The sequence below is a fragment of the Myotis brandtii genome, unplaced genomic scaffold (genome assembly GCF_000412655.1).
Source record: "Myotis brandtii unplaced genomic scaffold, ASM41265v1 scaffold390, whole genome shotgun sequence".
In the NCBI taxonomy this organism is placed as follows: domain Eukaryota; kingdom Metazoa; phylum Chordata; class Mammalia; order Chiroptera; family Vespertilionidae; genus Myotis; species Myotis brandtii.
The window spans coordinates 1,465,798-1,480,724 of NW_005364954.1; the positions used below are offsets into that span (position 1 = coordinate 1,465,798).

General features: G+C 52.0%; 1 protein-coding gene across 2 annotated transcripts in view; it reads left to right on the forward strand.

Annotated features, from left to right (window-relative positions):
• The window catches only part of ADCY8 (adenylate cyclase 8 (brain)), a 141,309-nt gene extending 127,012 nt beyond the window's left edge, over positions 1–14,297 (forward strand). Inside the window, exons 13-17 of one of the 2 annotated variants that reach the window (XM_014544993.1) lie at positions 1,672–1,830; positions 4,834–4,980; positions 10,064–10,156; positions 11,648–11,762; positions 13,765–14,297. In XM_014544993.1, coding sequence (XP_014400479.1) covers positions 1,672–1,830; positions 4,834–4,980; positions 10,064–10,156; positions 11,648–11,762; positions 13,765–14,249 — 999 coding nt within the window. In that variant the 3' untranslated portion in view covers positions 14,250–14,297. The remainder of the gene's footprint in view (positions 1–1,671; positions 1,831–4,833; positions 4,981–10,063; positions 10,157–11,647; positions 11,763–13,764) is intronic. The other variant, XM_005872786.2, reaches the window with a different exon arrangement.
• The last annotated feature ends 630 nt before the right edge of the window (positions 14,298–14,927 follow it).

The following is a 14,927-nucleotide window of genomic DNA, read 5'->3' on the forward strand; positions in this document are numbered from 1 at the left end:
TATATATAGAGAGAGAGAGAGAGAGAGAGAGAGAGAGAGAGAGATATCTAGATATCTCCCTTCCTGAGACCAACGGTGGCATACTAAACACGCATTTCTCCACCTTGGAGATAGTCCTTCAAAGTATAGAGAAATAGTCTTCATTTCTTTTTATAGCTGCATACAATAGTTCATTCAACCAACAAAAGGAACACTTGGGTTGTCTCCAGCTTTTGCTATTACAAATTCTACTGAATAGATAACCTGCTGCCTCTGTCATTTCACATTGTTGCCATCCAATGAGACTTTCAGTAAGACAAAGAAAAGAAACGAGCTGGAGTTTTCTAAGCCTTTGAATGCAAGGCACCCAACCATGTATAATAGTGTGGTATACTATTCAACAGCCAAAGACTTTGAAATAATGACATCCGCCAGGCTGTGGTAAATATGTAAGGTGCTTTAGAAAGGAAGTTGTCCACTAGCCAACACCAAGGGAAGCTGGGACAAGAGGGAACGAATGGGTATGAGGACCTACCATGAGCCATGTGCTTTATCTGGAACTTCCTGTATAATTCCTATTCTAATCTTGCGAGGTCACTGGTGCTCCTCCCACTTTCAGAGATGAGGCACCTGGGATGACGTCACCAGCCCAGGTCACGGTATTTGAATTGGGACCAGGACACTACACCATACTTGTCTCACAACTAAATCTACAATCCTTTCATTGTTAGCTCATTGATTTCTTCCTTATTGCCTAGTGAATGTACTTAGTACCACTTAAATGTACACTTCAAAATGGTTAAGATGGTAAATTATGTTATATGTACTTTATCACAATTTTTTAAATAATTTAAATGTTATAATAACAATAACATGTGTATACATAGAAACATGTATGTATATATGCAGGTATGTATGCATGTGTGTGTGTGTGTGTGTGTGTGTATGGCTTCTTAGCATACTGCCTACCATGTAGTCGGCACTCACAAATACTCTTTGTACATCAAATGATTTTTCTTATCACATTATGCCTGAAGGATCACTGAGTGAAGTCCATCCGCTACCAGTATTATTCAGACTCGGGTTGGGCTCTGGAGTGAAGCCCAAATCCTGGCTTCCCACTAACTAGTGTGTGACTTTGGCCAAGTTACTTCACCATGTTTGCTTTCATTTCCTCATAGGATTGATCATAATGACTCCTATGAGGGCTTTTGTATGAATGAAAGGAGTGAAGACATGTATATTGCTTAGAACAATGCCTGGAATAATAATAAGCACCATTTCAGTGTCAGCTGGCTTGATTACTATAACTTCTCCATTGAGTCAGTAAGTCCTGATTGAACACCTGCCCTGGGCCAAGCATGTGGCTACATGGTAAGGATGTCCTGCTGAGCAGGGGAAAGGACCCTGACCGCATAGCACTTGCAGGCCAGTAGGCGACATGGCCATTATCAGACATCACACAAACAATCGTAGTTATAGGTGCCATAATGCCAGGAAGAGACGGTACACACAGCCCCGTGCAATGGGATCATCCTCTGATCTCTTGTGTCAGGCAAAGTGCCTCCCCAAATGCCCAGATGTGGCTCTGTTTTGTTCATGAAGGTTCCTGAGCAGCTTTCCCCACCTGCCACACGTGGGCCTGAAGCTGCCTGCCCACCTGTTTCCCTCTTCCTCTCCCCTGAACTGCAGCTGGAGTACACTGCCCGCCTGGACTTCCTTTGGCGGGTTCAGGCCAAAGAGGAGATCAACGAGATGAAGGAGCTGAGGGAGCACAATGAGAACATGCTCCGGAACATCCTGCCCAGCCACGTGGCCCGCCACTTCCTGGAGAAGGACCGAGACAACGAGGTGAGCCAGGCTCGTCTGGCCGGTGAGAAGGGGTGGTGGTGGGTGGGGTGAGTTGGACACATGGAGCCCAAGCTCGGGGAAAACCCCCCTGTCCTGTGAGCACGTGGAGATCATCCCTGCCACTTGGTGCCAGGCCCCCGAGACTGCCCAGCACTGTGACATATACACACCGCCTCCCAGCCTCGGGTCCCCCATCGGTAAGATGGACAGGATAAGATGTCCGTTGCAAGACTGAATTGGAATTGTAAAGTTTTACATATGTGTGTGCACAGATCACCTGCTCGTCAGTGGCTGGCAACGGCAGGTGTGGTCAGGGGAAACGCTCACTGGTTGGCTGGCTGGTTGGTTGGCTTCTTTGTTTTAATCTGTGATTGGATGGATGCCTGCAGGCATGGAGTAGGCTCTCCAATGTATCCATCTGTATCCTGCCCCTTCTCCTGCATAAAGACATTTGGGTCTGTGACCCTGGCCTTAGGATGGAGCTGGGTGGGACCTAAGGGTCCCTCTCTCATCCAAGCAGCCACAGAATGACCATGGGAAGGAGCTAAACGAATGAATAACCTGCTGCTGGAATAGCCAGCTCTTGGTGAACTCGGGCCCTGGACAGTTTCCTGGGTACAGGTCGAGGCACCACCCACCCCATGGATGACGCTCTCTGGAATTAGGTTCAGGCCCGGTTTCCTCAAGGCTCCCTAAGGTCAGGGACTCTGTGACAAGAGCTTAGTGACGAAGCCAAGAAAGCAGAGGGAATATTGATGTGGGTCACCATGACCTTCAGAAGAAGCGGATGAAACACTGAGCCCTCCGAGGCCAACCCAAGGAGAACGGAAAGGAGAACCGCTTTTCCACCAACACAGCAAAGCCACCGGGATCTGGGGCCAGTGGGGGGGAGCACGAACACGCTGCCCTCGTCCGGGAAGGATGGCAACCAGCCAGGGATGCTGAGACCCCAGGTCATCAGCTGTCTCCAGGCCAACCCCCACTGAGCAAAACCAATGGCAGGTTCAGCCTTCACCATGCTTATTTGAGGCTTTATAAATATTTAAAGAGTTGACACTCGACCTCTCTGAGTCCATTTCCTTCCTCATCCAGTCAATGAGGAAACAATATCACCCTTGCTGAGCTGGTGTGAGAATTAAAACAGGTGGGAACACACAAGGTGCCTGGTGCAGCCAGGTGTGTGGCAGGTTCGGTATAGAAAAGCCATAGGATGGACCCGGAAGCCTGGTGCCCTGGGTTCAAAACCGACTCCCCCTCTCGCTCCCTCTGAGACTATGGACAAGTGATTAACTCTGGACCTCATTTTTCTCACCTACAAAGTAACAAAACTTCCCTACTTTATCCGATTGTTATGACGTTTACATCTGGGCATAAAGTGCTTATACGGTGCTTGGCACATTCTAAGAGCACACAGATTGTTAGCTGTAATTATTTTTTGATAAATGTGAGTCACCACTACTTCTGCTCCCTCCCAATCACAGCCCCAACCCCTACCATTCATTCGCTCATTTGCTCAGCAGATGCTTCCTGAGGGCTGACCATGTGTCAGGCGTTGTTCTAGATCCTGGCATTCAGACAGTGAGCAAAGAAGAGAGCCCTTGCTGATATGAAGCATGTGTTTTTATGGGAAAGCAGACATTAAAATGAATAGCTATACAACCTCGTGCCCGGAGTGATAGTTCTATGAGAACAGAAGCCAAACGTGGGCTACAGTATTGAAAAGGGGTGGCATTGACATTGAGGGGGCTTTGGAAGCTGTCTTTAAGGAGGTGACATTTGAGTAGAGACCTGAATGTCATGAAAGGATCCTAATAAGACCAACCGGTCTCAGACCTAGTTTCTCCCTGCAGAGAGAGGGCTTGACTTCACAGAAGAAACACAGAACTTGGATTCAGACATCCTGGGCCAGGAAGGACCAGAGATAGCTCCCTGAGCAAAGAGGAACCAAAGTCTTTCTCTTGGCATGGGGGAGGGGAGGGTGTGGATGCTCAAAACCCTCCCCAGAGCCCAAACCTGTACATCCAGCCAGAGGAGGGTGGCAATAAGGCAATAATAGCTTTTCTATATTCATTGCTCCCTCCCCAGCTCACAATATTTTTATCTTCTTTGAGCCCCAAATAGCAAGAAACAGATGGCACACTCAAAGCAGCTGATTAGAGCCAGTTGAATGATGGGCTCTCTCTAACGGTGGAGGCAGGTGGCTGGAGCGCTTCCGGGTCCCCTGAAAACCCCCCACCCTTCTCCCTGCTTACTTGGGTGGTGGGGGCTGACTTGCCTGGGCTGCATCAATGACCCCGCACACCCTCTGGCACCCAGCTGAGGGTCATTAATTGGGGTGCTGTGTAGGAGACCAGAGGGAAGGGAAGGAGAGTGAGGTCAGGATATATATTCCTTTGGTCCCCTTTCTTGGGATTAGCTGAAGCTGTCACTGTCCCTCCCCAGAAATTGACAGCACCTCTCCAACCTCAACTCAATTCCTCCCGGGCTCCTCTCATGCCTTTGATGGCATGGAGGAGAAGACCACCTAAGCCAAGAAGAGAGGCCTCAGAAAGAGCCAACGTGCCAACACCTTGATCTTAAACTTCTAGTCTCCAGAATCATAAGTTGATGGCAATAAATATGAATGTAGACAAATGTATGAGTATTGGAATGCCAAGAGCCTCAGATTTCTCAGTGAAGTAAGAGATCATCTACTGAGAGGAATCAAGTGAGGTTGACGTTAAGGAATGTGGTGAAGGTTTGGCCATTGAGGACAACAGAACAGGAGCCTGGGGACAAAGCCTTGGGCAGTCAGAACTCTGAGCCCAGCTGAGTTGGAGGCCATGCATTTCAATGGTCCCGGTCCACATGGTGGTGATGCCGTGGTTACGGTGTTGACATGGCAGCGTCCTCTCTGGGGATACTGTGCTTGGGTGCAGGTGCACGCCTGCACAGGGAGTGTCCTCGCAGAGCCTCACCTCTGATGACTATCTCTGGCTCCCCCTGTGTGTCCCTATGTTCCAGGAGCTGTATTCTCAATCCTATGATGCTGTCGGGGTGATGTTCGCCTCCATCCCGGGGTTTGCGGACTTTTACTCTCAGACCGAAATGAATAACCAAGGCGTGGAGTGCCTGCGCCTGCTGAATGAGATCATTGCGGACTTCGATGAGGTAAACCGAGGCCTGGGGAACTGACAGTCACAGTGGCCATCGTTGTGGTCACAGCATTATGTGAGTCATTGAGCCATGACCATTACAGAATTCCAGGCTGCACTATAAACACAAACATGTGTCATCTGATCTAATCATCACAATTATCACGAAATCAATGCTATTGTTTCTCACTGTGGGAGGGGGAGGGGGATCAAGAACACAAGCCTCAGAGGCCAGGTAATTTAACCCAGCGTCACACAGCTAGCAAATGGCAAAACCAAGGCTACTCAGGCACCAGTGTCACAGAGACTGGGCACCGATGGGGACATTGCTCCATCTGCTCCAAGTGCCAAAGGCAAAGCCATCAATTGGCATTTGGTCAGAGACCTGAACACAGGATGAGCACACTCTAGACAGGACTTCCTTTGTCCAGCCTCCGTGAGTGTGAAGAACAAACACCTAACATGGGGGAGAGGAGTGGGCTCGTGCTGCACTTTATTCACAGTCACAGATTTGGGCCAGAGTGGGCCTTCTCCTTCCATCCCCGGGAGCTCAGGAGGATAAGTGTACCACGGAGCTGTTTCCCACCGAGGCAAGGGGGCCAGGTTTTGCACCTCGGCCCTGGTCAGCCACTGGCTGTGGGCTGCCCCAGGGGGGTGCATAACCTACCAGCATTTCCAGCCAGGGGGCTTCGCCAGCCTGGGCAAGTCTCCGAAAAAGCGTACAGCAGCCAGCCCTCAGGGCGTTCTGCAGGGTGGCCCCGTAAAGCGGGTCTGGGTGGGGCACCAACAGCACCTCCTACATGACCTGGACACGGTCCTCCTGTCCCCACATTCCTTCTGGCTCCTGAGTCCCGTGGATCCCTTCTTCCTAGTCTTGCTCTGAGCCATATTATCTCCTAACTGCTGTCCCTCCTGCATCTCACCATTGGCAATGACCAAAGGCAGGAGAACTTTCTCATATCCCTTTGACACCCAAAACCTTTCAGTGGCTCCCCTTTGCCAGTTCCTCAGGTCACCTGAGGCTTTGTACATACTGTCCCTGTGCCCTCTCCAGCCTTACCTGCCACTACATGCCACCCGTCCAGCACCGTCTAGCTACCTACAAGCCATCGGGCCCACCTAGCTGTTCCACGCACAGCTCCTTCTGCCCAGAGATTACTCCCTCCTCACCACACCCTCCTCCCTCCCTGGACTCCATGGCCAGAGGAAAACCTAATAGTCATTTAACAGTCAATTCAACCCCCACCCTACTTGTGACGCCTCTTCTAATCCCCCCCCCCAGCCAAGTAAATATTGTTGCTCCTTTTCCAATGAAAAACTTATACTCAAAAAACCTTCCACCATAAAGCCCTCAGCCCTCAGTGTACAGGTCTTCCTCCCCCACTAGGCACTTAGTTCTGGGCAGACACCCATTCCGTTAAATTTCTATAGGCGTTTATCATGTTGCCATTTTCAATATTCCACACCAAACCCACAGGATAGGAATTGCTAGCCTTCATTTTAATATATTTTTATTGACTTCAGAAAGGAACAGAGAGGGAGAGAGATAGAAACATCAATGATGAGAGAGAATCATCAATAGGCTGCCTCCTGCATCCCCCTACTGGGAATCGAGCCCGCAACCCGGGCATGTGACCTGCCAGTTCATGGGTTGACGCTCAGCCACTGAGCCGCACCAGCAAGGCTAGCCTTCATTTTAAACATATAAGAAAAACTGGGCCTCGGAAGCACCAAGAGTGTCCAGGCCACACACCATTAAAATGGCACTGCCAGGATTGGAACCCAGGTCCCCCGTACTGTTTTGGTTTTTAATCGTTGTGTTGCACTGTTTCCCACTTAAGGGGCATTTCATGGTTCTGGTTTTGTGACCATAAACTCAACGACGGCCATTTCAGATGTCCTAGGGATGGGGGTGGGATCAAGATAAGTGACACAATCACTTCCTCTGAGAGACAGGGTGGCCAAGAGCTGTCTTTGCACGAGGAGTCAGTGGTAAGTGTACGGTACAGGGACCTCGAAATGCGGGGGGTGGAGGGCGACTCCATGGTAACAGCACCTTTATTCCCATCCTCCATGCCAGGCAGATAGAAAGGATACTCTCATGGATCCCGGGACATCCCCAGCGCTAGCACGGTGCCTAGGACATAAGACATGCTCATAACGGATGCTCTATTAACTACTTACACAATGGGAGACAGAAACCAGCTGGCTAATAGGAAGGTGGTGAAGGACTATTACCGCCCAAAACATCCTCTCAAGTAAAAAAATAGAAATAGCTCCATTAACAATCATCTGACTGAAGGTTGAGACTTCAGGCTCTGTTTTATTTTCAACTCCACAGCACCCCATCTCCTGAAAGGCTCACTAGCATGTTTTTAAATTGCAAAACATAAATCTGAACTAAATGCGCAAGTCTGCTCCCTAAATTGTAAACACCCTGCAGTCTTCCCAAAAACTGAGACAGAGGACAGCGCCCCTAGTGGTAGAGACGGGTGTTTGTTTGCAGAGGGAAGCTGGTGAGACTAAGGGAGGGGATTGGTCCAGGATGCTGTCATCTTTAGAACCGGGAATTTGGGGAGGGGAGGAAGTAGAAGAGAAAGGGCAGAGAAGGAGAAAGAGGGAAGAGAATGTTGTCCATGAGGAAGAAGACATTTCCTGGCTTGTCAACCCCAGCGCTGTGCACTCTCCTTGGGTGACCTAGATGTGCCTCGTTCCTTTGGGTCAAGAGCGGCCTCCAGGTTCTGCCCTGGCTGAGCCCGAGGCCCACCCGCCCCTCCCGGGGGCTCACTGCTCTTCTCGCTGAGCAGTTGCCACAGGAACCTGAGAGCCTGCCAATTCCTTCCAGGCTCAGGGGAAAGCAGGGCCTTGCACGGAGCACACGCTCCAGCTCCAAGGCTGGGTCTGCAGCAGTGCCCGTCCCTCGCCCACAGCCCCTGCCCGGCCAAGGCTGAGGAGTCCCCTTGCATCTCCCTGCGCCACGCAGATGAGTGAATTAATAAAGAGGCGATTAGGAACCCATTATGCCCGCAGATGCTCTTAGCTGTACAGTAGATAAGTGTGCTGCGTGGATACTGAATGAAATAATGAAGACTCTTGCTGCCTCCTAACCGACTTCAGAGGGGGAGGCAGCTTTGCCTGGGCCTGAGATTGGCCCTCAGCCAAGCAGTTCTGAAGAGAAGAGAGATGGGGGGAGTCCCCTCCCTGCAGGAGGCTGGGGAGGGAGGTGGGCAGCCCAGGGCATGCTGAGATCTCTGGGCTGCCGTATTAACAGCCGAAGGAAGGGCTGCTCGCAGACCAAAGCTGCTTTGGTGTCTGAGGGCACCTGGCAGTCACGGCCTCGGGTTGAGGACAGGCAGGCTGCCCAGGCGCACTTGGCAGACGCTCAGCCAGGGCAAAGCTCAGAGCAGAGGCTTCTCTTCAGCTCAAGACACAAAAGTAATGAACAAAGGCTGCTACACACACACACACACACACACACACTAAAGCACAGGATAAAAGCACCTGCCTGTGTTTTCCATGTTCCCCAGAACAGTTTCTCTGGAGCTGGAATTTTCCAAGGTTCTCAGCTCCAGCTTAATTTTGAGAGGATGCCTGTAGCAACATGGTCCGTAGACACCCCACTGCGTCTTCTCCATCTGCCTGCCCGCCCCCACCCCCAAGGCTGGCAGGAGCCCCTGAGGATATTACAAGGTTAAAGGGAGGCAAGGAGCTGGAGAACCAGGAGTTACATCAAAGAGCTGCCAACACGAGGAAGTAAGAGGCCAGAGTTCACACTTGGGGACGGGTCTGTTGTGAACTTGGCTCCTGGGCTAGGGCCGGCCGCGCGGAAGGGTGGCCTGGGCAGCAGAGGCAGTGGGACAGACGGAGTCAGAGTCGGGATCTCTGAAGGCGGAGCCACAGCGCTTCTGACAGAGTAGGTGTGGGCTGTGAGGTTTTATCCAGAACATCTGGGAAAATGGAGGCCCCATTAATCAAGATGGCAGGTGGGTGCAGAAGACCGAGGGTGTGGCTTTGAGAATGGCCAATGAGAGATGCCTGTTAGACCTGTAACTGGGGTGTCGCTTAGCAAATGTGTAGAAGAGTCTGAAGGTCAAGGGGGACGCATACATCTGGAGTCTTCAGGAAAGAGACTGTTGAAGCCATGAGACAAGAGATCGCATTGGGGGTGGGGGGGGGCGGGGTGAGCCCATCGGCGGATTTGACCTGGGAGACTGTGCCTTGCTCTTGGGGCACCTTTTTCCTCTCTTGTCTTCTGCCAACTCCTGTCTTTATTTTCGCTGCACTGTCAGCTCTCCACCAGTCTCCTTTGCCAGTTTCCTCTCGTCTTCCCTATCTTATAATGTAGGTGGCCCCCAGGATGGGATGTTGTGTTCAGTTTGGGTGGGGTGGTCAGCAAGACCCCAGTGGGATGACATTTGAGGAAAGACTTGAAGAAGGTGAGGGAGGAGCAGTCTACCTTGGAGGGAAGACTATCCCATAGGGGGGACAGCAAAGCAAAGGTCCTGAGGCAGAAGCAAGCCTGGCTCATGGGGATCAGCAAGGATGCTGGTGTGGCTGGAGCAAAGTGAGCGAGGAGACCAGGCACGAGAGGAACGAAGGTCTCAGGGAAGACTCACTTTGACCCTGAGTGGAAGGGGCAGCCACAGGAGGGTTGTGCACATTTGAATGGGATGTCTCTGATGTCCATGCTGGGCATATGGGGTAAGGGCAGGAGCTGGTAAGTTATGGAGTTACAGAAACAAGGTATACGCTACCAGGGACTTAGGCCAGGGAGCTGGCAGAGAAGGGTTCCAAACACATGTTAAAAATAGAGCCAAAAGGATGTGTTGATGGATTGCGGGACATTTGTGATTTCTTCAGATTAACAAGGTAGCTTTGTCTATTTTGAAAATTCATAGCAACAGACCTATCCTTAACGAGTATCTGGTCACGCCCATCCTGGAGTCTGGCACTTAGCAGGTGTTCAATAAAAATATGTTGGCTCTCTGAATGGCCGGTCGGAGGGCATCTTCAGTGTGAGCCAGGGGGCTGTTCTCAGGACCCCCGGGCTGCTGGGGGAACACACACCAGGACTAACACCGTTGCCTGGTCTGTTTCAGCTGCTCGGCGAAGACCGGTTTCAAGACATTGAAAAGATCAAGACCATTGGCAGCACCTACATGGCTGTCTCAGGCCTGTCACCTGAAAAGCAGGTAAGGGAACTCTTTGGACTCAGCCACAACCTCTGGCAGGGGCCTCAGTGTTGTCACACTGCCTGGGGCAGTGAGGCTGCCATCACCAGGAGGCTGGGGAGAATTAGGGAGAACATCCCATGAACCGGATACTCCGGTTGTGTGACGCATGTTGCTCTTGAGCTAAGCAGAGTCCACTGGATGGACCGACGCTTCTTCATGACTGAGAACCCTCTTGGCTTCCTTATGAATCTCCCTGTTCATGTGATGAACAAAATCAGGGCCAGCAGTTCCCTGATTATGATTAGTTGTGGGTGCTGCTAACCCCTGATCCTAGCCTGTTTTGTTTTTTTGTTGTTGTTCTTGCTTTTGTTTTCTCCTCCAAACTCAGGACCAAAAGTAGCATGTAATAATAACAACAAGAATAACAATAGCTCCTGCCCTTTTGAGTGTGGCCTGTGTGCCAGCCACTCATGTTAAGCAGGAACACCAACATCCACCTGCCGGGGTTAGTGGACGAGTCACCCTCGATAATGTCATGCTCCCACGCAAGGCCTTGCCCCTGGCAGGTCCTCAATCAGTGTCATCTGGACATGAGTCTAAGTTACTCCAGAGAAGGAATCCTCATCCCTTCTTCTCATCCCGCCTTTGCTTTCTGTCCAACTAAACACCTAGAACTATTACAAGGGTAACTGTCTGGCAAGAAGACCATGCTAGGAACTGGTCCCTGTGCCTGGTGCTCCAGAGCAAGGTCCCTGGGACAGCCTACGGCCAGGTCTGGCCAGTCACCTGTGCTTGCAGATCAGATGTCACTGAACACAGCCACACTCGCTGCTTGTGCTTTGTCCACGGCTCCTTTCAAACTACAACGGCAGAGCCGAGTAGTTGCACCAGGATTGTGGCCACGAAGCCTGAGATCTGTGCTGCCTGGCCCTCTACCGAACCCGTTTGCCAGCCTCGGCTGCATCAGAGCTCAGAGCTCAATCCCAGCCACTCCCTGTGAGGTAGGCAGGGCCAGGGTGCTCAGCGCATTTTACAGATGACAGAACTGAGGCTCAGAGAGGCTCAGAGGCTACTGGAGTTTGGTGAGTGAAGCACTTCAAAGGAAATAGACACAGTTCCTAGAGTGGAAACACTACACATATGTACACAGGAGCATGTATATACACATACATGTACATACACACCCCCCCAACACTACACACAATGTACCTACACACACACATATACACACATGCATACACACACCCCCAACACTACACATAATGTACACACACACACCAGTGAGCATGGACAGGGGCAGGTCTGGGAAGAATGACAGGATCCACACCTATCTTACTCTCTCATGCAAACCCCCTGTGGTCCCATGTTTGCGGATATGGAGGGCCTGAATGTGCAGGAGCCGCACACCTAGTACTTCCTCTAAGGGACGTGGGGTGGGGTTAGGACGCCAGGCAGGCCCCTCACCCGATGCTCACGCTTGCTGGAATGAGTGCCTCTCTCGCCCCCCAGCAATGTGAGGACAAGTGGGGACACCTGTGCGCCCTGGCCGACTTCTCGCTCGCCCTGACGGAGAGTATCCAGGAGATCAACAAGCACTCGTTCAACAACTTCGAGCTCCGGATCGGTGAGTAGCTGCAACGGGCGGCCACTGGGGACCCCGGGCTGCCTGGCCTGGTAGCATGGGACCCTCCCAGGCCTGGCCATCGAGCCAGGGACGCTCTTTCCTGCAAATGCAGCGGACTTCTCTGGCTGCCTCTCACCGAAGATGCTGGAGGCCAGGCATGGACACTGGCCCGGGTGCAGAAAGACAAAGCGAACACTTGACCGCGGCAACCTCTCTCCCACCTCCTGTCCGGCATCCCTCCCACACGGGCCTTGCTCAGGGAGGCAGCTGGCTCACCAGTCACTTCATTCTGACTTCTGTCCCCCTGAGCGAGCTGAGCAGGCAGGCACTGTATTGGTGCTTCCAGGTAATGCCTTCAGGCAAAAGCAGGAGTCCGCTCCTGAGGATTCAGCAGGACAGGCAGAGAGCCTGGGGCACTTCACGCGGCGGCACGGTTCGCCCTTCCTGTGATTTAGAGACGCCCTTGTGCAAAGTGAGAACGCAGCAGCAGTCACAGCAATGTGAATAGGCACCCTTTATCATGTGTATCACATGCCAATTTCTTCAGCGTCTCTGCTGAGTCTTCTTCCTGAAGCACCAGGAAGCCCCTGCTCTGGTCCGCATTCCCATTTCACAGATGCATAAACTCAGCCCGCAGAGGGGGGGGGACTAAAGATCACACAGCCCAGATGTCCCCCGGCAGCAGCTCCTGGGTGTCCCGAGACCAGCGACATTCTGGCTGCTAGGACGCGATCGAAAGCCATCGTTGCTGCAGCCCTGGTGTTAGATCCCTTCGCTGTTGCGCCATTTTACCAAATACCAAGCTCCCTTAGCAGCTTTCAAGTAAAAAAAGGTCAAGAAATACCAATGTCTGACTTGTCTGATCTAAGGATCGCCACGTGCCTTTGTTCCCTGCACTGAAAGGAATTAAGTTTTATGTTTTTGATCTATGGACGGGGTATTCGGGGCTTGTTCCACCATCTCCCCTGGACTTTGCGTGTCCTTTCTGAAGTCACTGGCTACAGAATGGGAGCGGGAAAGCAAAGCGGAACTCTAGGCCTGAGCGAAAGGGTCTTCGACATAAAGTCGGGACACATCTCTGCGGTCAGGGCCAACCCGCTGTGATACAGGGTACCGCTGGCATAGTTCGGGGGTCAGAAAATTATTTCCCCAGTGGGACTGAGTTGTGGGTCCACTGTGACCGGCTCTGTGAGTTTGGGTGAGTCATTGCAACGCCGAGTGTGTCGGTAAACCTGGCATCCCACAGGCTGAGCTAAGTCAGCATCCGTGGGAGAATATGAATTCTTTTCTCTTGAGCACCCACTGGCTGCCAGGTACTATGGCAATGGCTTTGCTTATATCATCTCATTTCATCTTCCTTTTATTATTTCCACTTGACAGATAATAAAAAAGTGAGGTCCAGCCTGGCCAGTGCAGCTCAGTGGTTGAGCATCAACCTATGAACCAGGAGGTCACGGTTCCATTCCCAGTCAGGGCACATGCCTGGGTTGTGGGTTCAATACTTCTATCTCTCTCTCCCTCTCCCTTCCTCTCTGATGAAGTCTATTATAGAGAGAGAGACTAAAAATACATATATATGTATTTTTAAAAAAACAGATCCAGCCCAGCCGGATGTAGCTCAGCGGTTGAGCGTCGACCCAGGAACCAAGAGGTCACGGGTTCGATTCCTGGTCAGGGCATATGCCCAGGTTTCGGGCTCGATCCCCAGTGGGGTCATGCAGGAGGCAGCCAATCAATGATTCTCTCTCATCATTGATGTTTCTATCTCTCTTTCCCTCTCCCTTCCTCTCTGACATCAATAAAAATATATTTTAAAAAAAAACAGATCCAAATCAATTAAGTAAGTGACGGAGGTCACATGTCTAATGAGACACAGAACTGGGACCCTGGAATCTACCCGCAGAAATCACACCCTTCGTGATCACTACCCCAGGCGGGTGTGGCCACCTCGTGGCTGTAGATCCCTCTTCTCTCATCTCCTGCTCCTCTGGTTCCCCGACAGGCATCAGCCATGGCTCGGTGGTCGCTGGCGTCATCGGCGCTAAGAAGCCGCAGTACGACATCTGGGGTAAAACCGTGAACCTGGCCAGCCGCATGGACAGCACGGGGGTCAGCGGCAGGATCCAGGTCCCGGAGGAGACGTTCCTCATCCTGAAGGACCAGGGCTTCGCCTTCGACTACCGAGGGGAGATCTACGTGAAGGGCATCAGCGAGCAGGAGGGGAAAATCAAGACGTACTTTCTCCTGGGCAGGGTCCAGCCCAACCCGTTCATCCTGCCCCCGAGGAGGCTGCCGGGGCAGTACTCGCTGGCCGCCGTGGTCCTGGGCCTCGTCCAATCCCTCAACAGGCAGCGGCAGAAGCAGCTCCTCAACGAGAACAACAGCTCGGGCATCAAGGGCCACTACGCCCGGCGGACTCTGCTGACGCCCGGCGGGCCCGAGCCCGGCGCCCAGGCCGAGGGCCCCGACAAGTCCGACTTGCCATAAACGCGTTTCCTTTGTGTTCCTTTTTTTTGTATTTCTTTTATATATAAAATAAATATACTAATAAAAATGTTTAATTTTTTTTAGAACAAGGATGGTCTCGTTGGTCTTTGAAGGCACTGGGTCGAAGACACGATTTGGGTTGCTCTTCGGCCACCAACGTGGACGGGTCATCTCTCATGTAGGTTCACGGAGAAGCAAACATAAGGCCTAGTTCCTGACCATGAGAGGCTGGCTCACAGCTGGGTGAGAGCAGGACATGTCAACAGACTTGATCCGATGGGATAATAAAAAACAGCCAGCAGAGGGCGCCGGCTAGACTTGGTGCTGTTCCCAGGGCCGCAGTAGCCACTGCAGACCCAGGTCTCAGGCTGCCTCCTGGGTGCAGCGAGAGGGGGCGCTGGGCACTCCCTTCCCTGGCGTTTTAATTCCAGGCCCCAGGCGTTCCTCACACTGGCTCCCGGGCCCACCAGCATTTCCAAGAGAGAGTGTAGCTCGGATTAGGTGTGAGCTCCAAACAAAGGAACTGATATTTTATTGAGGAGTCACCAGGGGGCAGAGGCCTGCAGAACAGCCAGTGCCCGTTTGAATCATTAACTGCAGATCAGCTGCTCCTCTGGCCACCATCCTGCCCCCTCCAGCCCCACCTTTTGAGTGAGCCTTCAAAGCGGGTTGAGGGAC